We start from the raw sequence: 26,197 nt of genomic DNA on the forward strand, positions 1-26,197 counted from the left end.
CCACAGGAGCATTTCTACGTGCTTCCCTCACTTTATGTTGGGGGATTTTTGTCATAGAGTCTGGCTAACTGTTGAATTATTGTCTGCCGAGCCATCTTGGTTCTTGAAGCGCTCTGGCTCCATGTGATCTTTGGAATTCAGTTGGTTATGTACAAAACTTTTCAGTGGTTTTTACTTAGTTTTTATTTTCATTTCTATTTGTTTAAAGTCACTGAAAAGTGTATAGTTTACTCGTGTTTATTCAAACCTAATAAAGGAGCCGTCCTTTCAAAGTACCAAATTTTACCCAGTCTTTTTGGTATAATATCGTAACAGGCTTGAAATAAGATAACAATTATAACTTTTCAACAAGAAATAGGAGCTTATTCTAAGTAAACAATTCCTGAAAAAGCGCCAGTTCCACTGGCTGATAATGTCACTTATAATAAGACATTTTCCCCATGAGACAGTGATTTTCTTTCTGAAATCTTTTGGTCTTTTTTCATGCTAGTGTGTGACTAAGAAAATGTAACTCTGCTTTCAAAGAATGCTGATAATTCCAGTTATTTAATAATTTAACAAGAAGACAATAACTTTACTCCTGGCCTTAAGAAATAAAATGATTTGATTTGATTTTCTTTTCCAGTTGGCAGACAAAGTTAACTGAACTTCTGGTTCTCTTCTTCCCCTCAGTTGACCTACCTGCCTCCCCCATGGGGAGAGTGTGAGTCCAAAGCTCTGGAGTCGGGCTTCTTTCAGGTCTACAGCGTAACGGCCTGCAGAATTGACTGTGAAACTCGCTACATTGTGGAGAACTGCAACTGCAGGATGGTGCACATGCCAGGTAAGCATCTCTGTTGTACTCTGCGATGATGTATCGAGCGTTCATTCATCAACAAGAGTTTTCAGCAAGGTTGCAGTATTTTCCAGGAGATTTACCAGCATCATATTGATATGACAAATCAATACTGGATTAGTTGTTGGCATTTTAAAAAGCCCTAGGACTACAAGGTGTACCTGGGAGGTACAAGGAGGCTGTTTCTCACAGAAAAATTCTCATTCATTCACATTTTCACTTCATTTGTTAGGTTTTCCAATAAGTTCATGTTTAAGCGTCAAGACTGATTAAAGAGCTGCTGTAATGTACAATATTTATTCTGTTCCCAGGTGACGCCTCCTACTGCACCCCTGAGCAGTATAAAGACTGTGCTGAGCCTGCCTTGGGTAAGACAGCCTGGACACACACGCACTCACCCCTACAAGTCAAGAAGAAACACATACAGTAGCATGGTTTATGCATGATTACAGCCTCTGAAAATGACTTGGCAGAGACTGTTGTGGAGATGAATTTTAAAGAAGTGAAAGATGAAGTCAAAAAAAAAATCTGATTTATAAGAAATTACTGCAAAACAATTTACTCAGAGAAAAATAAAAAAATACTCCTACTCGTTTCAGAAACTTTTATTACGTTCTGCGGTATAATCAAATTGCACTGATAAAACTGTAGATTTTTCAGAGTATTTTTCCACATATCACTGGTGAAGAGCATGAGGTTCAGATGGTAGCCATCTTAATCTTTCCACTTTTGTGTGAAGGACTCGAGTCTGTAACCAGCAGCAGAGTCGACAGGGACCGCAGTGTTAGAGTTCAATTTAATGCATGGATAGTCAGAGAGATAATACATCACAAAGCCTGGACTGACGTAAATGGATGGAGACATGTAAAAGGTTTTAGGAGAGTTAACTTCTTCCTTCCTATTCAAGAATTCATATATAGGGATTTAAAATGCACCTGTACGAAGTTCAGATCCGTTTTGGTTCTTTTTTTAACATACACAAAAAGGGAAACAGGTAAACATTCACAGAAGACCTCAACACCATCACTGAGGCTTCATCTTCAAAATCAGTTTTCTGTTTCCTTTTTTCCTGAAATTAGACAAAGAGATATGAATAGAAATACAATGTTCTACATTAAATAAGTAGACCCAAGCGTCAATTTCAAGAGTAGGGTATAAATATTAAGCAAAACAAATGAAAGTCACTAAAAATGTATCTCCATACTCATACAGATGTCATTAAAATCACATTTGATGTCATTTTAATCGGTTGGTAAATAAAGACCTCAAAGAATAAAAAAAATATATTAATGACATAAATTTTTGGCATTACAAGCAACAAAATCTACTAAGAGAGGAGGAAGGTCTGCCAAATGAAAAATGAACAAGCTGTATAATGAGTCTCTAGATGGTGTCATCTCCAACTGAAGGAGAAATAAATGCCTCTGTTGAAGTGGAGACTCAGGCTGAAGTAAAATTATATAAGAAAGAAACGGGAGATATGGGGAGCTTTACTTTAGGGAGGAACTGAGAGGTGGAAAAAACACAACCAGCACATCATTTTATCTGGAGTGCTATTTGTAGACTGACCAAATGTTCTTGAGAATATTTTTAAAAATAAGTTTCTTCTTTATTTGGAAAGAAGCAGAACAATCGCAAAGAAATCTTATTTTGGCTTTGGTTTAATCCAACTTGTGCAAAAATTCACCACTCCATTTTCTACCTTTACATTTAAATGATAACCATTTTAGTGATATGTTTAGGTTGTTGCAAATCTATAGATAATCACAGAGAAAGAAGCTAGGTGTGGCTATAGATTTCTTACTATTTTATGCATCCATAATTACATGGGTTATTTATATGCTGTATTTTTAATACTACAGCAATATGAGATTTTTTAAATTAAATTTATAGACGAAGCCCTTTCAGTTTGATATTTTTATTAAACATTAGTTCAGAATATCCATAAAAAATAACTGAGGATAAAGTATTATGCTGCAGCTTTATGGCGTGTATATTCTCATTTTGTTCCAAAAATCCTGGAATGAGCCAAAACATTATAAGGAAGTGAATAACAAAAAAACTTCATAATTAATATTGACTTTGAAGAAGCAAGTTGTGTATATTTATTGCAGTTATCATTTACAATATGGTTGGACAGTAACCCATTTTTGATGCCATTTAAGACCTTACTCGAGAAGTGTTGCAGTATGGTATTGTTGTCTCCATGGAAACGACTCTTTCTACTTCTCCAGGCCCTGATTGTGGAATTTTTAAATGATCCGTGAGGAATCTTTACCCTCATTACCTGTCTCAGATACATTTCCCCAGGTTACGTCTTTGGCATTGATTATGAGACACGGCCATGTTTGCATGGCCAATTTTTACAATTATGGCTTTTTATCTTGTGCATGGTTTGCTAAACTATGTTATTCATTCATTCGGAGGCAGAACATGAGAGGCTGCTGAGGCTCTTTGAACCCAGAGCACAGCTATAGACAGACAGTCCTCGACGAAAGAGAGAGAGACATGCACAGAGCACAGAGCTTAAACACAGGTCATGGACTTTTATGATGCACTGAATTTGTGTATTTTAGTCCACATCTGATTAACTGAACTACACTTTTTTCTTCCTGTTAGAAGCTGTAAATATCACACTGAAACATGCTTCAGTAATTGCTTCAAACATAAACACATCCAGCAACACATCATGTGTATGTTTTGATTGCTATCCATGTTTAAAATCAAATTATTCCTAACCCAAAAAATTTTATATATTACGTTTGCAGCATCTGCTAATGACATAAGCCACAAGTTTAGTTCACTTTTAGCATCGTTGGAATGGACTGATGACATCTGGCAGCATCAACAATACATATACTTGAGTCTAATTCATATTCTTTGCAGATTATTTCAAAGTCACATGTTGGAATATTCCTGTTTGGTCACATTAAGGTTCTGATAGAAAAGCATCAAATATCAGGGAAACAATGTAAAAGTTTGTCTGCCACCATGATAAGGATGTGATTGCTGTAAGGTCATTAAAGATATTCCAATTAAGTGCTCAAATATGCAATTTTTTGAATGGAAAACAAAAATAGATTTTTAAAAATGAAAATTAAGAGCAGTGAAAATGTCAGCTCTTAGACAGAGGAAAGTTGTTGTAGCATTTTTTGGGGAGCAGAGAGCGAGTCTTTGAAAGAGCTCCACCGTCTCTGCTGGAGGTCCTGAACCGCGCAGGCTGGACTCCCCTTGATGGAGAGCAATTTGTTCCGTGACCTCTTGACCCCGACTTATTCTACTTATGTCCACATCCTGTCCAATAAGTCTACCTGCCCTTTCAATGACTTTATCGAATGTGTTGACATCCCTGGTGCTTCCTCAGCTTACCAAAGTGGAGTAGATAACACTTGCAACTGCAGACTGGAACGAGATCTGCAGTGTTTTGCTGCCCACACTAAAGATCAGTTTTCTTTAAAATAGTCTCCAGTCTAGCCTGGTGTTATAGTGGAAAGTCATTTAATCTAAGCTAAAAACAGGGAATTGTTATGACGGCTAACCCTCAATTCAAAGCCATAACATCACTGCTGCTTATCAGCCTAATGTAAAAAAAAAGTCATATTAATTAATTGCTTAAATCACCCAAATTAATATAAATAAACCTTTTTTATTTTTTATAAGTCATGGCTTGATTAAAACATAAGTAACAATATGAATTGTTTTGTAGAAAATATATATTTTTGGAAAAAAGGTATTAATAACTTGTTTTAAAAGTTTACTGAGTGGTTTCTAACCCTGTTAACTTACACAAGTGGTCAAAACACCATTAGTGCAACATTCTCTCCCCTCACAGCATTCTGTCTGCTCAGCCCACACTTCTCCCATCAAATGGTAAATTATTTCTGCAAAGCCAGAAAGGTTTCCAAAAAGCAGAAAAAAGGCAGCCAAGGGCAACAATACCTGCAAGCAATTGGCATCAAAGCTGTACACTCCCACACCATAAGGATATTTAGTGCAACATAATGTGACTGAGTAAGCACTCTGAAGCATTAAGTTGCACTATATGATGTAGGAAGGCAGAAAGATTTGGTGTATTTTCCTGCAGTTGGCTTCCCCGTTCAGAGGATGCTGCATGCACCAAAGTTTGATTGGATTTTTATACCTCTGTAACTGTGTCCCTTAGGTTATGGAAGCAAATCTTTATTGTTTTTTTTTCTTTTTTCTTTTTTAAGAGACTGCTGCATCTTTTGGATTCTAACATCTCGTTTTTCTAATCTTCCTTGATTAGATGCAGACTGCCTGATAATTGATTGTAGTTCCTGCTGCAGCAGCTCAGTGATCAGTTCTTCAAAAATGGTGCAATAGTTGGACTCTATCAGTAGTTCTGATCCATTCAAGTTGTTTTTGTTTTTTATGAGGTAATATTCCAAAATATGCTGGGATTTAAGTTTGCAAAGTAAGAATGCCGTAAGGAGCTTATGGTAATTTGTTCTAAGTAAGAGAAAATGTGTAAAGAAAGTGGACAAAAGGTTTCAAGGCTCGGACAAAGAATCAGTCATTTAAATGCGCAGAGAGGTGCTCTTATGAATCCAATAACGTCACATTTGAATAAAAAATAAGCCACCACTGTGGAGCTGTATTAAATCCTCTCTCTCCTTTACATGTCTGCGAGGCCCCGGCAGCTATTATTGCACCGTGGGGGGGGATCTGCTTTTTGCTCTGTGATCTGCAGGTCTGCCACAGAGCTGCTAGAGTGAGGTGCAGCTCTGAAAGCATTAACCCATTTTTATTTTCCATTCAAAGAATAACCAGTGAATTTCCTGAAAGAAAAGAAAAACTGAAATCTAATGATTTCTTAAAACTGTATTGGATAGGTGTTTCAGTAATGCCATCTGTTTAAACAATTTTAAAGTCTCCAACTTTAGTGAAGGGTGTTTGAGCGACAGACACTTCAGACTGAGCAATATTTGAAAGGCTTGTGTCTCTTTGCATTAGAATCACCGCTGTCTGAGTTTTCCTATAGTAAGCTGAAGGCATCACACACAACTATTCACTGAGGGTTTTTTTTCCATCTTCAAGCTGCCAAAGTAGAGCCCTGAATGTAGCTTTCTGTGGCGAAAATTTGTTGCTGTCAGGGTGAAGGCTGTTTCAACTGAAGCCGCTCCAGGGCATGTTTGTGTTCACAGCTTTACATTCTTCCCCTCTGTGATGCAGACTATGACTTACGCTGTCATTAGAGCTTCTGTGGAGCAAACATTTACACGACCTGAGCCGCTGTGTAAAATGGGGCAGTGTTCAGCAGTCATGTTTGCTCTCCTTCTGTCCTCATGTTGTGTGTGTGTTTTTTTATGCATGACCTTTGAATTCAGGTGGAATACAAAAGCAAAATGTCAGATCCACTTGGCTTTCTGAAGCTCAGAGTGTGTAGAGGCAGAGGCTGAGAGGCTACTTTAGTCTGAAACTGATCTGTTTTCCATGTTTATCACATTTGTAAAAAAAATAAATAAATAAATAAAATCCCAGCAGACACTTCACAGTTTCTGTGGAAATTTACAACTAAAGCTGAAGAGTACATCTTGATTTAAAAAGAGCTACCTAATCTGAGTTATGTTTCTGTATAGACAGAAAATAAGGCACTGAAAACATAATTAACTGCAATTAGATGCCTCTCATGATTATTCTATGTATTATTAGATTCATAATGTCACCTATCTGTCAGGAAATGGGACAAGCAGATTAGCAACGTTATCAGAACTCTGTCAGCTCAGTAAAATCAAAGCCTCCATCTCTCCTGACCCGTCTGAGACACTAATCCATCCATTTATTACATCTCAGTCAGATTACAGGTGTTAATCAGGCATTGCTAATGGGTCTGCAGGCAGTAGAAAATGCAACAGCTCCTCCTGACTGGAAGCAAACGGCAAAATCACACCAGCCCTGGATTAGAAATCTTGCACCAGCTTCCTATTTATTACAGTAATCAGTTTAAAACTGTATTTCTATCTTTTAAAAGTTGTAACGACTTGACCTGACACTTCTAATCTGATCTTCTTTGCTATTACAATCCGTCTTGGTCTCTTGTTCGTTGATTGTAGAGACAAATAGAGCAAGTCCACCTTTTCTTGTCACTCAAACAGCTAATCAACTTAAGTTTCTGCCTAGAATATATTTTTTTTCAATCACTTCACCTGTAGTTAAGCTGGACATCAATACGTGTGTTATGCTACTTTTGATAATTTTGCTAGCTTTAGTTGTCGTTTAATAAGGGAACCACTTTGGTCAGCTGTGGTTGTTTTAAGTTATTTTATATAATTAAGTATGTCTTGATTTGATTTTTCTAATATTAACTTGAATGATATCTTAAGTTTTTATTGATGTAAATTTATGGCTTTGTGTGAAATTTGCATGAAATGTCAGAATATTCTGACATTTAGTCCTGGCTGTTTTCTTTATATACGTATAACTTCAAGTGCAAATTGTACAAAGTCAGGCAGCTTTTTTCAGTCAGTAACTGTCCTAATTGATAATATAATTCATCAATAATGCTCTAACAAGGCAGAGACAGCCGACCAATCGTAATTTTGTTTGCACGTCATTGTATTGTGTAAAATAGGTCCTCACTGTGTGGTCATTACCTTTTTACTGCCCTTGTGCAACCAAGAAACTCGGTCCTTAATGCTCCAATAAATCTGCAACGGAGAAGAAACTGTTTTGTTGTCCTTCTCCTTTCATTAAATGAACATGCAAAGTTTTAATAGTTATTAAACTAAAGACTCTTTCCAGTTCCACACACTAAATATAGATTTTTATTTTGTTGTATAAAATTCTCACATATCTCTTACTGAAATAAAACACTAATTAAAATGCTCTGGCTGGCATCAGCTGACAATTGATCTTCTTACATAACATTAGACTAATGTGTCCATTGTTTGATCTGCAAACGACTTTCCTTTTGGCCCTTTATTTTATGAGATTTTATTATCACATCTCAACTGAGGTCCTTTACACAAGAGTTATTTTTTCATTGTTATATTTAAAATGTCTCGAGGGTAGAAGGCCTTAATGAAATTTGCACAGGGTCAGCACAATATTCATGAGTCCATCAGAAGCTCCGAATTAATAATGTGATGGAACCCAGACAGCTACAGCATTTTAAAGTGGATGTGTCAAAATATTTATGACCCTGTTGATGGAAAAGACTGACTATGCGCCTAAAATGTTTCCCATTTCTGTCAACTTCATCCCATCCATCATCAACGCATTTCATTTTCATCGCCCAAATTCCTGCGTGGCCATTACCATTTCTGTCCAAAGCTAAACTGTCGGCTGTGGAGAGCAGCAGCTGCATGTGCAGGACGCCGTGCAACATGACCCGCTACAACAAGGAGCTGTCCATGGTCAAAATCCCCAGCAAGACGTCAGCGCGCTACCTGCAGAAGAAGTTCAACAAGTCAGAGAAGTATATCTCGTGAGTAGTTGTGTTTTTCTAACAGTTTGACTGCAGCAGGACCTAAACATTTAACGTTTAAGTAATATATTAGCACGTAAAAACTGACTGTTTTAGGTTGTCAGACTTTTTCTGCTTAAAACAATACAATTTGTTAAAAAGACAATTTCTCAATTGACTTGCTATGAAATGTTTAAAACAAATATATGTAATAAAAACAGCTTATCGTTTTTGGAATTACTCATTAAATATAACATTATAATTATCAGCCTTCAATGGATCTAAGAGATATTACATATAGGCACAAGAGTTCAAATCATGTTTTAATATATTTATTCATAGATGGGTTTTTAATGACTGAGACACTTAGATTTATGGAGCCTTACAAAAACCTGTTCTTATTTTTAATGATAGAAGTATTAAATATATTGTATTTTACTTTGATTTCACCCAACATAAGAAAGTGCATCGTTGTAAACATGAGGTTTTTTTTCTAATTTTCCAAGTTAAAATCTGATAATTATGTTATGCATTTCTAGTTATCCTCCCCTGTTTAGTACTTTGTAGAACCACATTTTACAAGCCTTTTGGGATATGTTCTGACCCACTTTGCACATCTTGTCTCCTGATTCCTACTTCAGGTCTGAACTTTGACAAAGCCACTCTGACATGCTTAGTATGCCTTGGCCTTAACCTGTAAATAATATAAAAATTGCAGCTCTGAGTGTATGTTGTTATTATTCTGCTGGAAGGTGAACCTCTGGCCTAGAATTGAGTCTTTGCAGCCGCTGACAGATTTGTCTGTTTTAATCCACTTCACAACTTCACCTCTGACCTTTCTGCTGTGATTCTTGGTCTCCATGCGGCTTTCTAACAAAAAACCTTCACAAAGCAGCTGGATTTCTACTGAGATCAAATTACAAACATGTGAATTTGATCACATGATTAATAATCAGGAGACTTTTGAAGGAAATTGATTGCAGTGGCTTTTATTTAAGTATATTAAAGTATATTTTGAAAAAAAGAGGCTGAATAAAAATGCACATCACACCTTCTTTTTTTATTTGTAAAAATGAATCACACAAAATCTAAAAATACATTGAAGCTTATGATTAGAAAAAGTTTTAAGGGTTTGAAAGCTTTTGCACTGCTTGTCCAACTGAATGTGATTACTTGCTAAGTTCTATAACATAGATAGGACTAAGTATCAGATACTTTTGCTGCGCCTACAAGGGCGTTCTCCGTCCATACGGTTAAAAATCGTTCATCATTACGTTTCCTACGTTAGAAAAAAATCCGACTGCATTTCCTCTTTTGCAGAGACAACATCTTGGTGCTGGATGTTTTCTTTGAAGCTCTGAACTACGAGACCATCGAGCAGAAAAAAGCCTATGAGGTGGCAGGATTACTGGGTATGTCTGCTGGACTGGCCTTCATTTGACTAAACCTGGGTTCATCGCTCATTCATTTATTAATCCTAGATATGCATCCGATGACATTAATGGTAATGGGTCACCTTGACATTTTTGATTTATTTGAATTTTTATCACTTCTGTCCCAGCAAGCCTTTTATTAGAATTTATTTCCAGAACTTGTCTGTTAAGTTAGATGGATTTCTGTGAATGTTAAAGGTTCGAAGGTCCAGAATTAACAAAAAAATGGAACTATTATCCAAAACTCAAGAAACTGCTCATAACCCTGCTCATAGAACATTTCCTTGAAGTGATGCCAAGCCGCTACGCAAGTTATTCTGAGAGTTTCACAGATCTTTACCATTGGAAAATACTGATAAATAGTGTTTTGCTTTCTGCCGCCTCCTTGCTTGAAGCACTACAATAAGCTAGCTCCGTGTAAAAGAAAATAAATATTTTTTTCTACTTGTTAATCTTATGATTTGAGGTCATGTGGGCCATTTCTTCTTTTTTCTTACTGCACACACATCTTTCTGCAGGTGATATTGGAGGACAGATGGGTTTGTTCATCGGAGCCAGCATCCTCACCATCTTGGAACTGTTTGACTATGCCTATGAGGTCAGTGACATGCCTTTTTTTTTAGTTTTACATACACTTTTTCCAAAAGCCGTTTTTAGAAAACAATATTGTAAAATCATCAGCATGGTGAAATGAAACTACATGACGCAGATTTAATGTTTGTATACCAACCACTGTGATAAAGTCTTGAAATGATTTTTGAGAAGCAAAATCTTTATCTCCCGTTAAGTAATTACTATTTTATAAAAAAAGAACAATTTCAGTACAGATCTACAAAATATCATTTGTTTCTCATTTTGCTTTTTTATCACACTTAAATATTAAAGTTAGTAAAGTTAATTATATTAATCAGACTTGAGATGAATAAATCCAAAAAAACACTTCAATACTACACCAAGAACAAATAGCCGAGTGATCCAGGAGATTTCAATCTTTAAGTTCAGCCATAATAATCATTTCTCTTAAAATTTGGTTTTGTTCTGTACTTTAAAGGTATGTTACCATTATACTTAAAAAACAGTTTTACATACCGAGTCAGTGTGGTGTTAGCTTCACTGCAGCACTGAATGGTACAGTGATGTATTTGCCGTTTAGTTTCCATATTTTTAAAAATCTTTTCTTCGAAGTTGAGCATAGCAGGAGCTTTTGTAGCGTCTCATTTCAATGGTTTGTTTTTCTGGTTCTGTGAAAAGCTGAAGCACCGACTACCAAAGCAGCTGAAACTAGAGTCAGTGTCGCTCACGCTAAAAGCAGATAAAAGCCGGACTTACTTTAGAGCTGGCTGAGATAAAGGGCCATGGATTGTAAATTTCTATTACGTTTTCTCAACTGAATGCTTCTTTTTAAGGCTTTTGTGTTTCTTTCAGCTTCATCTTTTTTTCTGATGAGCGGATAATTGTCTACACTTTTTCAGATTTCTAAAATTCAGAGAGAAAGTAATTGCAAAGATTTTTTTTTTCTTCTTTTTTGCTTTTATTCTGATGGCATAATTGAAACATTGCTATCTAAAACCCCCAAATCACCCTGTTCTTTCTCTCCAAAGCTAACCTGGAGAGCTTTTGTTCTGAATCATACTGGAATGATTTGCTGCTTTATATACCATCCATGTTCACCTTGACTACAGCCAACTTTCTCTCTGCACTCAGTGCAGAAGAAGAACTGTTTAGATGCTTTTCTACAGAGCTCTCTGTGTTACTTTCTGATCTACAGGTGGTGAAGGACAGATTACTGGACTTACTCAGCAGAGAGGAGGAAGATGAGAGTCATGCTGAGGAAGTGGTACCTTTGCATATTCATTTTAAGTCATTTAGCATGCGGATTTTCTATCATTTTCTTCAAACTTTGTTCTTTTCTGTCTCTGCAAAAGCAGGTGATAGAAACAAGAAAAATGAGTGAACAGTTAAAAGCTTTTTAGCTTAAAAATAAAAGAAAGCTCACCCTGTAGATTCATCCGTATAATGAAACCTATGTGTCACCATAAAGATTCGATCAACAGGTTTATTGATGGGAAGTTTTTTTAAAGAAAAAAATTTGTCTGCGATGTTAGTTGAGAAGGGAAGTAAAGGTGTGTGAAGCAGGTGTGAACAAAACTTCAGCACTGATAACTTACAACACGAGATGTCGCTCTGCAGATCATTTTGATTCTCTTCTCTGTTCAAGGCAGATAGAAATGACACTGTTACAGTTTAGGCAAAATAAATATTCTTAGTAACACAGACAACACACCGCCTTCTGAATATTCTGCCTGTGTTGGTTTTGCAAAAAAAAAGCAATGGCAGTGCAAATATTGCAGACAGGAACAGAAGATTTGGGCACACAAAGAAGTAACAGACTTTGATCTGTGTTCAGATACTATTGTTTGATTTTGGAGGCTTCTCTGGCACTCGCCCATAATTTATTTCTTTCTCACAAAATGAGATGCTGGTTGTGTTTGTGCGTTTTGTTTTTAGATCTGAAGAACAGTTTGTTTTCAAATATGACATGAGTGCATTTATATCATTGTTAATTCATATGAAAAGCATGCGTTTTTCAAACTCTATATGAAAACTGTTTTTTATTTGGCAGGAAGTGAATTTAATATTTCTTTGACAGCATTTTATTAGGATTTATTTTGAATGTCATTAGACCCCTATTACAATGTTTTATGTTTTATGTATTCTTTTATGTATTCTTTTTAAGGAATACCTTAGATGTGATTAAACAGGCATGTCCCTGTAACATTATTTCTCTTAAAACACAAGACTAAAACTAAGCATTGTTTGTTCTGTAGCGTTATAAATTACATTAAATCCTATTAATGCTTATTATTTTTATAATGACTTTGTTGTTGTCATATTGAGGCTGTTTATACATTTAAAAATTCCACCAAAAAAATACATGTTCACATTCTGGGAGACATATCAACAGTGAATATTTAAAACTAGTAAAAAATTGATTATATGTAGATTTTATTATTTTTAAATTTGCAAAACAAGGTCATTTATATGAGGAAATTGTACAAGTGTTGTCAGACATTCAGAGAAATATTTTTTTACCATAACAACAGAGATTTTTCTAAGACCTCTGGATGGCCCATATGTGAGTGAGAGTTTTGTTTTCACTTGATCTGAAGTTCAGTTTGGACACTTTGACGCTGAAAACAAAAAACGTTCTTGTAAATGAAAGTTCAAATCTGAGGAAAGCACACCTGGTTAAATGACTTTGTCTTGGTTTTTCTTTGACTCAGAAGAGACGTAGTTCTCATGTTGCTAAAGCTTATCTTGAAACATTTGGTCCCAAGAGTATCTTTACTGTTCTCATCTTGCCTTTTGTAGCACAACTCAAACTGAACAGGAATATTTCTCTTAAAATTTTGCTCTATGTTTGGTTTTACTCCCCATTCATTGTAGCAGAGATGCTGAATATTTCTGCTGATTTGTTGCTGTTTGAAGCACCCTCACTTGGTTATACAAACCAGAAGGGTTTGTAGGCGTGTTCCTGCTTTGGCTCGATACCTTTTAAAAGTCTTTCCATCTTTCCTTCTCAGAGCTCCTGTGACCCAGTGGCAAACCACTCAGAATCCATCAGCCACACGGTGACGGTCCCCCTCCAGACGACGCTGGGCACCCTGGAGGAAATTGCCTGCTGAAGTTCACCCCCGCCCTCCCCTTCACAGCCACACATACCCAGCAGCGAAGAGAAGTCCGCCTCCACCAGGTTTTGCTACAGATCCCTGTTGTAGCATCCTGCAAAAATCTTAACTGCATGGCGGGGAGGAGGTAGTGGGACTGAGGACAGGCTGTGCTCCGTCACAGCCCTCTGTCTGAGGCACTAATGGGGATTAAGGAGCTGTCAGCTGGATTTCTCAGCTTTTTTCTCTTACCTTGGACCATAGTGAAGGACGGGGAGCCTCCGCTCTGCTGGCCCTTCGACGGGGTTTCCACATATATGCACAAAGAATATCAAAGACTGTGTGGGAGGCATCCCTACTGAGGGGTCTAATTCTTCTGCAGTATATCTATGTAAAAATCAAAAAAGAAATGTTGACATGTTGCTCACTGCCAAAATAGCTGTTCAAAACTGTTCTCCAAACTGCATGTGTTGTTCTATCTTGCTCTCTTTGCTGATACATAGGCTGGACTTGCAGCTTTAGAGTACATGTGTGCCATTTTGTCTTTCTACCTGCAGGAAAGTCCTGTGCTAAAGGCCCAGGTGAAGAATCAACCTTTGAATGTACAGATTGAACAGACGGTTGTCAGAGTCACCAGTCACAAGCAGTTGATCATTTATTATTTCAAAATTATAAGAGAATAAGCCAGATATTATTGGTTTGGTTTGACAAGAAAATATAGGCTTTACTTTTTCCCCCCCCAACAGAAAACAGTCAGATATAAATATTTTTCTGCCCGTATTTTGTTTCGTTCACATGCTGTATTTTTGTTAGTTGGTTTTAACAGCTGGCAGGTTTGCTGTGTGACTCCTGTGGCATTGAGTTTTTATTTACACACCTCATTGAAGGTATGTCAGACCCTAACTATGAATTACCAACTCCTGGCTGCCGCATCTCATCGGAGCACTCAGCTAATTGACACGGAGTCTAAATTATTAGCTTACCAAACAAGGAGTTATGTACACAGAGGGATTGTTTGGGCATTATTTGATTAACAGAGTGTCAGGGTGATGCTTAAGGTTGACTATTATTATTTCAACAAATCTCTCTTTATTTTATCCTCAACTAAAAGAGGATAAAAATCACAAGCTTGACCATTTTAATTAGTATAAAACTACAACAGAAGCACCATGAGGAGGCAGGATGACTTAATCCAGTGGGTTTGCTGTGTGAGCTGTAAATACGTTTTAAATTTTTTCCTTATGAAACGGGTACCCAGCAAACACACCTGACGCAGATCAGAAACAGCTTTGACTCCAGGTGAAGAGGCGTGGTCGTATTTTTGGCGGTTCTGCTCAGTCTGCAGTTCTCGGCGTGATCTGCGCTTCGGATTGGCTGAATGTGTGAAAACGAAGGCAGCGCTCTGCTGCGAGCATCACACGTCCACCTCAGGACGGATTCAGCTGGATCCCTCAGAGATTATCAATGGCTCTACACCAAAAGCTCCTTTGAGACTGTTTAGAAGATTTAGTGAATCTGAATTTTCTATTTCCAGTCCCTGATCATCCTAGCATGGTCTCCGTCATCAGAGTAATGCGCATTGCAGGTAGGAATGAATTCAAGTGCTTTGTGAGAGTTTGAATTATGATTTCCCATCTGTGTGGCGTAGCCTGCTGTCTCTGTGTTCTCTCTCATGTCGTGGCTTCTGACGAACACGGTGCTCTGCCGGCCTGGGGGAACGTGACATTGATGCTTCTTGCCGTGGCAACAACACTGGCTGTTTCCTCTCTTTTCTTTGGCTTCAGTTGTTACTGCAGGACAGCGTTTTTCTCATTGTGTGACGCAGCATACGGTGTGTGTTTTTAATGTGAAATGATTAAATGAAAAAACATGTTTTACAGTCACTTGTGTCTTTGTGGTAATGACACACACTGAAGACCAGCCGACTTATTTAAGTATAATGACAGAGGTGGAGGTTCAGGTCATTTCATCTAGTAAAATAGTAAAAAGAGGATTAACATTTTTATTTTCATACACCTAAAGAAACTACCTTAACAAGTCACATAATTAGGAAATAGATTCCACTTATATGTAAGTTCAATGCATGTCACCAGTAGGTCTGCGAATGAAAGCTCACATCAACACAAAGAATTGGCTGGTTCAGTAGATGATTTATGATTCACTAAATTAATGTTGGCAGAGCTCGTTCGCAAAAGAGCCTCCAGTCAAAATAAAACAAAAGTGTAAATTCATTTATCCATATAAATGTTTTTTCCAAAGAGTCAGAAAATGAAAAAGTAAACTTCTGCACAGTCAAACTTTGACAAGTTTAATATTATGTGGAAGGTATTTTATTGTTCTGTGTTTTAAAAAAAAAAAAAAAAATTCACTTTTTATTGCAAGTGATAGATCAGGCCACAAAACTTCTCTATTATCAATTTGTTAGGTTTACCTGCACAAGTTCATCCTCTCCATATTCCACTGACGGGCTGATAACACCGTGGAAACTAATTTAATAAAATACAATGACATGCAAATACAATTACAATAAGCATTTCCATTGACATGCATAATTGCACAATTTGACATTTCGAAAAGAAATTTCCCATTTAAAAAAATAAACTTGTTTTTTGATAAAGTTTTGGCAATCTGCTGAGATGTTTTTTTTTTTGCCTTATTGAAATTTGTTTATGTTGCAGAACTGCAGTGTAAACACTTTTTTTGCATCACACGAGTTGCACGATCAACCACCAGACCACGAAGAAGACGACAACAGGAAGCAGCTGAAAAGTCATGGCACGGCATAATTTTTAATGGCTTATCATGTGAACAAACATCTGCGCACGTGAATTTAATCGCACTTTTTTTGTCTTTTTTTCAAAACTGAGGGGTTTTTGACATTAGTAGAATATTGACAAAGTTTTGTGCAGATTTGTAAAAGAAACACAGCATCTATATTATCAGTCACAATAATTACAGATGACGTGGCCACTGTAAAATTTAATTTTCTTGCTTGATACAATTATTTTATTTTCTAAGAAAATCAGCACAATAAATCAGTTGAATTAGTTGTTTGTTTCAGTCCACAGTCCATTATCTGCCTTTTAATTACACTCAATTTTATATTGAATATATGGGAGCTTTTCTACTAACAGTTTATAGCAAACGCTTGTTTTATTCATGTTTCTTTTGAAATAATAATAGGACGAAATACAGAGAACGTTATTCACTTTGATGTTGAATAACTTTCAACATTAAATAAAATGCATCAAACTGAAAGATGATGTAGGTGTTGACAATTTTTTAAAGAAGTGACTTTCAGAAAATCAAATGCTGTAATCACCTGTTCTTCATTTTCTTCACTTTGTAAGCATGCTCAATATGTTAGGTAAGTACAAGGGCTGAAAATAGTAAAAATAAAATCTGGACAACTTTTGATTATACAATTTTAAAAGATTACAAGAAAATCTGTTTTCTTGACACAAAGTGCTAAAACATTATGGCGGTTTAAAATGTATTTGCTGTACTTTTTGAGCGGTCCAGTGCTACATATGGACCATCATCGTCCACTTACTCTGGAACATCTTAAAGGCATCCTCCTCTGTTTTTGCTAAGGTTTATTTAGGTGACTTGAATCGTCAAGTAAAGGTCTTGACTGAGTTTAATATGAAACCTTTTTACTTGTTAACTTTTGAAAAACAACAGATTACGTTCTAGCTGGGAGAGATTTCTTATACTCAGAATTATCTTTTGCTCTTTAGTCTTATTTAATTAAGGGAAATAAGCTTTTCAAAAGTACCTAGCCTATTTGAGGAGTTAACTCACTTTAAGTAGCCTTTGTATCCTTTTAGTGTTTTTATTGACTAATTAAGGTCCAAAGTATGTCAAATGAGACTGAGAAAAAATATTGCACATAATAACAATGTTTACCTTTATTCTTGCCAATATTTTTTTGCTTTGTTCACAATCAAAGACCAAAATGACAATAGTAAAAACCAAATTACAAAATAGTAGGAGCAAGAAATCATTTTCTATCCTAGCTCTTTATTTCTAAATAAAATGATTTTCTGCTAATATAGAAAGAAAAAATATTTAAGATTAAAATATGACATCAGTGATAATATTTTTATTACAGAAATGTAGTACACTTAAAAATAAGGTTATTTTCAAAGGTAATTTAGTCTGACAAACAAATCTTGTTAGAACACGTATACTACCGTAATTTATTAATTATAACTGCATATCCATTCTTTAGTTTCTCTTTTCATTCTTTGATTACCCAAGTTGCAGTGTTATTTTGTATTGTGAGAGGAAGCTTTCTTTAAGGAAATGAGATTTAAGATGAAAATTGCCTCATTGTTAGATAATAAATGAGTGTAGTGATAAACTGCTGCGTGAGGAAAATTTTCCTCATGGGGGCTTCGCATTTAGTTTAAATTCAGTGCATGGCATCATCATCATTGTTAAAGGTAACTGTTATGTAAAAAGGTTAATTCTTATTTACACAAAATGATATTCCACACATCTCTGGGGACTCCTATTAGACGCCGGGCCTCAGCCTCTCTTCAATCTCGGTTCATTTAGCAGATATTTATCCGTCAGAAATTGCCTGCAGGTCAGGGGAAGTGCATCAGCAACTTATTGAAAATGCACTGATTGTCTTAGTGGGGTGGGGATTTATCCATAGCAGAGATGCATAAGCCCTGAAGACTATTGTGGACAAGTTCTAATCAGATTTCTTATTCTTTCTGCATGTTTCATGATTTAGTTTCGCTTCATAGGTGCAGAAAAAATGTGATATTTAAGGATTTAAAAAATAGACTATGTAAAAGTTTGGTGAAAGAAAATTATTTTTCTTTTTTCGCAAAAGAATTGTTCTTCGATTTTTAGTTTTTGTTCAAGAAAGATGTGATAAATTTGGATTTTTGTGTAGTTAAAAATCGGACGGGTCTGTGGAACAAAGGTGCTAATTAGCAGAGGTTTAAAAAAGACGTCAAAGACATTTGAATGGTTTTTACTGGAAATGTGATGGTACAAAGTTTTCTGAGGATAGTGTAGCATTGTTCAAAAATTATTCACAAATTCCTTTCTATATACACTGCTCAAAAAAATAAAGGGAACACTTAAACAGGTGTTTAACACTTAAAGTGTTCCCTTTATTTTTTTGAGCAGTATATATAGTCTGCGGCTGTGGAGCTATGAAATATTTAAAAGTGGTCTTGTTTAATAGTTCTCCAAGTTTTCACTTGATTTTTTTTTTTTGGAAGACTGCAAGTAAAAGTGCCTAAAGATCCAAACCCAAAATGATTCTTTGATAGGTTTTCTGTTATGTGTAGCTCAAACACTGGTGCATTTTTTCAGTTCGGGAGACTTTTGTGATTCCTTTTTACTAATAAATGTATAGTGATGATATAAAAATATCTGGGTAATAAAGTACAAAATTTCTACTTCACATATAATAGATGCAATCACACACATGAATCAAGCTGATCAGCTGACAGAAATAAACACTATAAGCAACAAGAAACTTTGACAGATTTTAAAACCAACTGAAACACTTCAGTTGCATCGTGTTTATCAAGAGTGCAGCTGTATGTGACTGAGTGATGCTGTGGAAGGTAAAGCTAAAGAAAACTGCTTCAGAACTCTTTTGAATCTATTCCTGCAGTGTTTTCATCTGATTGGTTTCTGCGTATATTCAGAAAAATTAATGACACGCTCTGCTTGAATCACCTTAAATAGTTACATGATTTACCAGTACAGTTGCACTCCTTGGCTTCTCTCTCTGACCGCAGAGCCATGGCTTTGTGTTTTTTACTTCATCCTTCTGGTTCTGCCTGTAATGATGTCCATGCTGTAGGATGTACTGTAAATGCATGGTGAGGCTAACTGGTAGCACTGGGCTCATTATAAATTGGTCTTTCTTGCAGTCCTCTGGCAGAAGTACTGGCTGATGGACCAGTTCTGCTGGAGACATTGTGGGGAATTATAAATCATCTCAGATAAACCAGACCAAAAGCTTTTCAAACATTCGCAGAAGATGTTTGATTATAAGATCACGTCATTCCAGTCAGCTTTGGTCCTCTTTGAAATCCTTTTAATGTGTTTTATTGTTGCTTAATTTATCCTGAAGTCCATTCAGCATTCTCGCGTGGTTTAAACACTGGGCTGCAGCTGCAGAAAATACAAATAAGCACAACCAAAAGAAGACTTTAAACTCATTCATAATAAATGAATGAGCTGTCTACATTAATTATTCAGACATCAAATATACCATAATATGCACAGTGGAAACTGTTTTTGCAGATTGCAAAACTGATATCTTTATCTTCACTCTTTGGGGTACAGCCAATCATTATCAAGGAAAATAAATGGCAGTCCTGGATTGGTTACAAATGCCAGCCAATAGCATGTCAAGTAGTATTGTACCTAGGTATTTCTGCTTTTCAATTTACATTTTGTTTGGAATATTTTTGATATACTTTGCAAAATAATCTACAGAAAGATCTCCGAATAGGTAAACCAAGGAATACTGACCTGCAGGTGGGTTGTGGTCTACAAATGAAATCTTGTTTGAGGAGTTTATCCTGATTTAACTGCATCATACAACAAAACAACAACACAAATAAATAAATGAACATGTTTTATGGTGACAAAGTGTAGTTGAAACCCTTATGTTTACATACATTTTATCTAAAAACATTCTTTCTCATGATCTGACAATAAATCAGACTAAAATTACTCAAATTAGTTATACTTCCTAAATGTCAGAATCATAACACACAGAATTGTTTCAGATTTGTTTGCATACATTAAAATAGCCAAATGTTGAATAATTTGGGGTCTGGATGACGATGTCATGACTTTGTAAGTTTCAGATTAATTGACAACATTTAACAATATTACAGAAAGTAATAATAGAAAAATAATACAAATATAAATGACTCAATATAACCTTTTTTGCTAAATAATGAAGATGTCCAACTCTAAGCTATAAAATGAAACATAATAATGAAGAAGAAGTATATTGATTTTATTTTTTTTTACACATCCGAACAGGAATATCCTTGTGATGTCACGGTTAGCTTAACAGCAAGAGAATGTCAGAGATAAATTATCCTTACTTTGTTCTGAACTAATCTAATTCCATTTAGCACAGTGTTCAGTTGGAGAGGCTTTCATGTAGTCATTATTATGAAGCTACAGCTTGAATAAACAGATTTTTATGAGCAATTAACAGCCCATAATCCACAAACGTCAGTAGTCAAGTGCCTCCTTTCACAGTGAAACGTGCAGCTGCTGCAGTGTAGCTTCCTTTCAGTCTTTATTACGTGACATAAGAAACCTTGCTAAGACTTGAGGGTCAGACTAGGAGTCTAAGTTGAGCTTCAAGTCTTTAGGCAGCAGGTGAAAGTAATTTTCTAAAATTTACTTGTCCCAGTATGGAAATGTTTTCTTGTACCCCAAACAAACAATATCCACCAGCAGGATGTCACCTAATCATCTTGGTTGGATCAGGAGTCCTGATTTGTTTTCAGACTAGAACCAAAATAAACTGCAACAAGATCTTCAGGTGAAATTTGAAAATGTTTCCATTTATCTCCATATGGTATGGAAATAAAATAACATTTATTTAATGTGGATTGGAAATCAAACCACTAACCTGCTAGATGCTTAATAACCACTTTATTCCATTAATATAAGATCGCTTTTATCCTTTGTGTCTATAATCCATAATAATTTTAATACTTCACCACTCAGACATCACATCTTCATTCTCTTTATTCATGTAAAAGGGAGAATTAGAGTTTGCGTAGTACAAAGATAATTTTGAGGATAATGGCAGTTTTAAAAAAGAGAAATTGTGCAAATGCTTTAACCCTGGGACCTCCACTTGAGAGGCGAATGAAGAAATTGCATCTGGGAGAAAATTTTGGCCTCATTTTGTCATTTTCAGCAGCTAGGGGAGGTGTGAGTTATTCATTTGAATTTTGCCTTGCAGTGGATTTCCAACCTGATCTGTTGAAGCTTTTTCCTCACAGAGCCTTTGATTTTGATACATTTAACCTTGGTATCCATAATTAATGTATGTAAATCTAATTTTACCGGAGCTACTGAACACATAATTGCATTTCAAAGTAGAAGCAGGCAAAACATTGACAGAGCTGTTGACTCAATCTTTTAGAGTTTGATCTGCTTTATCACGTAAGAAGTCTAAAAGTGCATCCTCCATTTTAGACGCATTTCTCGCTGTTACCTGGAGCTGAATTATAATTACCTGTTGACTGTTTATTCCTGAAGAGTGTTGATTACTAATTTGATGGCTGGTGTCAGACTCAACAGGGTGCTCTTTTTATGTGTACCTAACATGCTCTGGGGAAATCAGTGGCATTCAGAATACTTAGCAAGGCTAATAATCTCTTCTTCATGTAATTAAACGCCAGACTTAGTCTCTTAGCAAGTCTACTGTCATTTTCCCCAGATTCTCAGGACATTTTCTCTTGCATTGCATGGGGATTCTGTGTGCACTCTGGTAATTAGTAAAGTGAAACTGGAACATCCCACATGCAACATAAATCATCACGCCCTGATGAGTTAAAAAGCTCCGTATCAATTGCCCTAAAAACACTTTCAAGTAGACTTTGAAACTCTAGCTACAGATTCGCATGTGAATTGGAGTGTCACATGCACAGCGAGAGGCACACTGCAATATTCTCACTAAACTTAGATGGCAATAATGTTCTACAAACTCTGAATTCTCAAGAGAAATATTTGATGCTGTATTCATTTGTCTTTAATATTCGCTACACAAGATCTTTTTCTGGTTAAGTTTTATTTAAAGTGGTAAAATATCTAAGTGACTGATCTAAAACTAAACTTTATGGATGGGTGGCTGTCTGGGACACACATCTTCCTGTCCACACAATATTCATCCAGATATCTCAGAAAGGTATTTCTTGGTGAATATGAAGGCGGGCCTTTGTGTTATTTTTTGGTCTCCTGCTTGTTAAGCCTTTTTAGGTCTTTGACTGTGAAGGTGCTTAGAAAAGTCTTGTGAAAACTCTAAGGCAGGGGTCTCAAACTCCAGTCCTCACTGACCTGCAACTTTTAGATGTGCCTCTGCTGCACCACACCTGAATAGAATAATTAGGTCATTAACAAGGAACTTATCTACACAAGTTCTCCTTGGGTAGATAAGTTCTCCAGCGTTTTGTACCTGTGGCACATCTAAAAACTGCAGGACAGTGGCCCTCGAGGACTGGAGTTTGAGCCCCCTGCTCTAAGGGCAAACACTGGAAAACCAGGATGTTCTCAAGAAATGGTCTGCTCTGTCCCTTCTTCCCTTCTTGCTCCCTCCAATCCAGTCTGTCGTCCAGGTGGACATCCACTTCCCTCTTTGTCATGATGGAGGTTGTGTTTGACATATTCCTGCTCTTCAGAAACCATCCTGACTCTATAACTCTTCTAAAAATCTTGGAAATTTGATTTTGGCCTAGCAAATGAGGTGTTAGGTTGAAATGTTTTTCTGTGCTTGTTTTGTGACTTCCTGTCTGAGGCATCGTCAGGCTTTTAGAGTCATTTTGGTAGGTCTTCTGTTTTTGTGAATAATGGCTTTCTTCATTTTTCACTCACATCTCAAACTCAGAAATAGCTTTGTAACCATTTCCAGGCTCAGAGATGTTAGTGGTTTCTTTTTGGTAGTAACCAGGCCTGAGTGTTGCAAGTCAAATTTAACTCAGTATTCCACAATCTGTTGTTAATTACGGTCTGTTCATGATTGAACTTTTTCACAATTGGTCAGTTTATTCTTTTATTGCAATCAGTGAAATCACGTGAAAACAGCTTTTTGTATTTGTCTTATTTGAGACAAAAATAAAAAAAGATAATAAAAGCAGGTAAATCAGTTTTAAAATTCTGCTTTTATTGTTTATTTAAATTATTAATATATAACATAACATATTAGCAAACTTGGGGCAAACTTGACTTGGTTGATTTTTGATCAGGGGGTTCTTTCTTGATCACCTCCTCTATGATGCATAGATGTCGTCAGTTTTTTTTCCAAACAGTTTCTTTATCAGTGGAGACTTAAAATTTTGGTTCCTGAACTTCCAGTTTGTTTTTTTCACCAGTGGGCTACAGTTTGAGTCCTGGTCTGCCTCAGTGTGAAGAGGTACTGGTGAATACCACATAGCTGGTTTGAACAAAGCTGACGCCGTCTGGGTCAGTTTCTCCAGCTGAGCTTTTCCATGGCTCCTAATTGAAGGCGAGGGGCAGCAACATCAGGCTGATGTTGTTGGAGACGATGGCGGAGCAGCAGGATCCATGACTGAAATGGAAAATGGAAGTGTTGAGGTGTAACAGGAAGGCTGAAGGTCAAGAGAAGGTTGAGTGGTTTGTGGGTCTCTGGGAAGGAGAGGAAGATTCTGAATTTGTTTTTGAACTGAACATGTTCAGTTCATTTGCCAGATACATGATCTCTGCTTGAAACCTGTGAACTTCTTTATCACTGACCATAGTTTATTATTCTTCTGATGTAGCTTGTTCTCCAGCTTTTCTCTCTGCACGTCGGTTTTCCTTATCTTGACTTTGGGATGTTTTTGCTCACTCTTCAGTAATTTCCTGTCTCCACCCTTGAAGCCTAGTGTTTTGTTTGTTCAGGTCACCACTGACCCAGAGTTTATTGGGATTTACCTCAGTGTCATGGTGGGGAAGGTTTTGTCCACACTAAAGTTAAGTCAGTTCTGGCATTAATATCCTTTCCAAATGGCTTCTGTCTCTCACCATTCTTTTAAAGGAGTATTATACGTATATTCCCAGCCACATACTGCTGCTTTATAGCACAATCAGGTCACTGTTTCACCATCAGCTGATATGAATATGCTGTGTATATAAATCATGATATAAAAGAAATTTAACTTTGTAATTTGACCATTTGAAATGGGGCCTCTGCCTCTTTAAGAAATGTCTGCTCTTTCCAACAATCTGCCTTCAGCATGTCAACACAACAATGACAACTAACTGAGAAGTAGTTTGTCTGAAAAGCTTAGCAGATCACCAGGTTTGCTAATTGCTGCTGCTGCTAGTCTAGAGGAGCTGAGAGGGAATAAACATGCATGACAAGAATCAAAGCAACACTCCAAAACATGTATGTTTTTGATGAGGGAATAACATTATAACATGATGTCAAGTCTAAAAAAGTTAATTTTACATAATACCCCCCTTTAAATCATAAGTTGAATCTGAAAAAGAAGATTCAACTTCAGAAATGCAGAGAAAGACAAGGTTTTGATCTGCCTTTCTATGAATAAGTTTTGCAGATGACTGGTATGCATCATTAATGTCTGCATAAGACAAATGCAAAGATTTATAGTCTTTGATGAAACCGTTGACATTCATTTTAAATGTTAAAGTCTTACAAGAGACATGCTGTTAAAATCTCCATATATTGTCACTATTGTTATTCACAGGCTTTGGTTTCAGAGATATAATCCTGCAGTTATATGAAGCTCAACAGACTGTATTCCCGATACTGTGACTGAGTGCTTGTCAGCGCTCGAAGTTCATCCATCCTATTTGCTAAAGATCTCACATTCCCCATAATAAATAATAAAAAGAGATGAACTGAACTTCCTCGTTCTCTTCCTCTATTTTTCTGCTGCTCTACATCCACAAACCCTGTTCAACCTTTTAGGGATTTGGGATTGCAATTTAGGTATTTCTTGAGCTTTTGAGGTACTTGTAAACAACTCTTTTGTTGATAATGGCAGGTGGTAAAAAGTTTAAAAAAAAGAAAAAAAGACAAACATAACATCCAAAATCAGAATAAAAACAGCAATGCTTCAACCCAAAAGATGGAAAAATCTTAATGATAAACAAAGTAACTGCTTCATGCCGCCATTTTTTTGCGCTGCTATACAAGAAAGCCACTAAAAATATTGTTCATATTTAACTTAAGAATAAGAGTCTCAAGTAAGACCTTTAGAAAATCCTTCACAATTTTGTTAATTTGCATTCTCCTTCATCCTTCACTTAGAAATGAGCTTTGTTCCTGTTTCATTATGAAGAAAGTGTTGTTGGGAGATAAGTGGGTGGCCTGCATGCTGCATTACACCTAAGAGGCGGCACAGATCAGATTAGATCGCCTCGTAGCAGAGAAGCGGCTTGTTGCTGTGTGTTATTATGACCAGATGCAGAAATCTGATTCAATAACACGTGGCTTTTATCAGCATCACCCTTGAGAAATATGAATTTAAAGGCTTTTTATTTCCTCCCATATCTCACAGCGCAAGTCAACAAGTGAGACGCCTATCGGTGCCCGAAAGCGATTACGGTTGGGATGTTAGGATCGTCATTACAAAACAATTTCAGAGAAGAAATGTCTGTAGAACCATAAATCTGTCCTTCACTGGAGTGTGTGTGCTCTGCTTCTGCCATCTAGTGGTGACACAGGATGATACTGGTGTAATATTGTGGGTTTTCTGATAACATTTTAAAGATAATTTAAAGTATGTGCAGCCGTGAGATGATCAGTTTAGATATGAAAACATAATTTATTCAAACAAGGTTACATAATGAGTGCTGTCTCTACTCTGCAGTAGATACATTTTCTCACTTGCAATATTTATTTCTTTGCTACTTTAATTTTTAATTTTTTTTTTCTTTGTTTAATTTTTTTTGGGGGAGGGACTAATATTTACTGTGTTAATAAGCAGTGTAAAACAGATGTGGGCAAAAAAACCTCTAAAACTGGTTTATTAAAAATGCATGAAGAAAATTGTGCATTTAGATAATCTGTTTTTCTTTCTTTATAACACAGATATTCAGATTTAATTTACTAAATTCTACCCAACAGGCA

At 36.3% G+C, this 26,197-nt stretch overlaps 1 protein-coding gene across 2 annotated transcripts in view; it reads left to right on the forward strand.

Annotated features, from left to right (window-relative positions):
* The window catches only part of asic2 (acid sensing ion channel subunit 2), a 355,639-nt gene extending 341,382 nt beyond the window's left edge, over positions 1–14,257 (forward strand). For both annotated transcript variants that reach the window (XM_023349282.1, XM_005796664.3), the window contains 7 exons: positions 673–823; positions 1,147–1,203; positions 8,129–8,282; positions 9,582–9,673; positions 10,213–10,292; positions 11,463–11,531; positions 13,279–14,257. In XM_023349282.1, the coding sequence (XP_023205050.1) occupies positions 673–823; positions 1,147–1,203; positions 8,129–8,282; positions 9,582–9,673; positions 10,213–10,292; positions 11,463–11,531; positions 13,279–13,380 (705 nt within the window). In that variant the 3' untranslated portion in view covers positions 13,381–14,257. The remainder of the gene's footprint in view (positions 1–672; positions 824–1,146; positions 1,204–8,128; positions 8,283–9,581; positions 9,674–10,212; positions 10,293–11,462; positions 11,532–13,278) is intronic.
* Positions 14,258–26,197: the final 11,940 nt, after the last annotated feature.

The sequence above is a fragment of the Xiphophorus maculatus genome, chromosome 16 (genome assembly GCF_002775205.1).
Source record: "Xiphophorus maculatus strain JP 163 A chromosome 16, X_maculatus-5.0-male, whole genome shotgun sequence".
NCBI classification, from domain to species: Eukaryota; Metazoa; Chordata; class Actinopteri; order Cyprinodontiformes; family Poeciliidae; genus Xiphophorus; species Xiphophorus maculatus.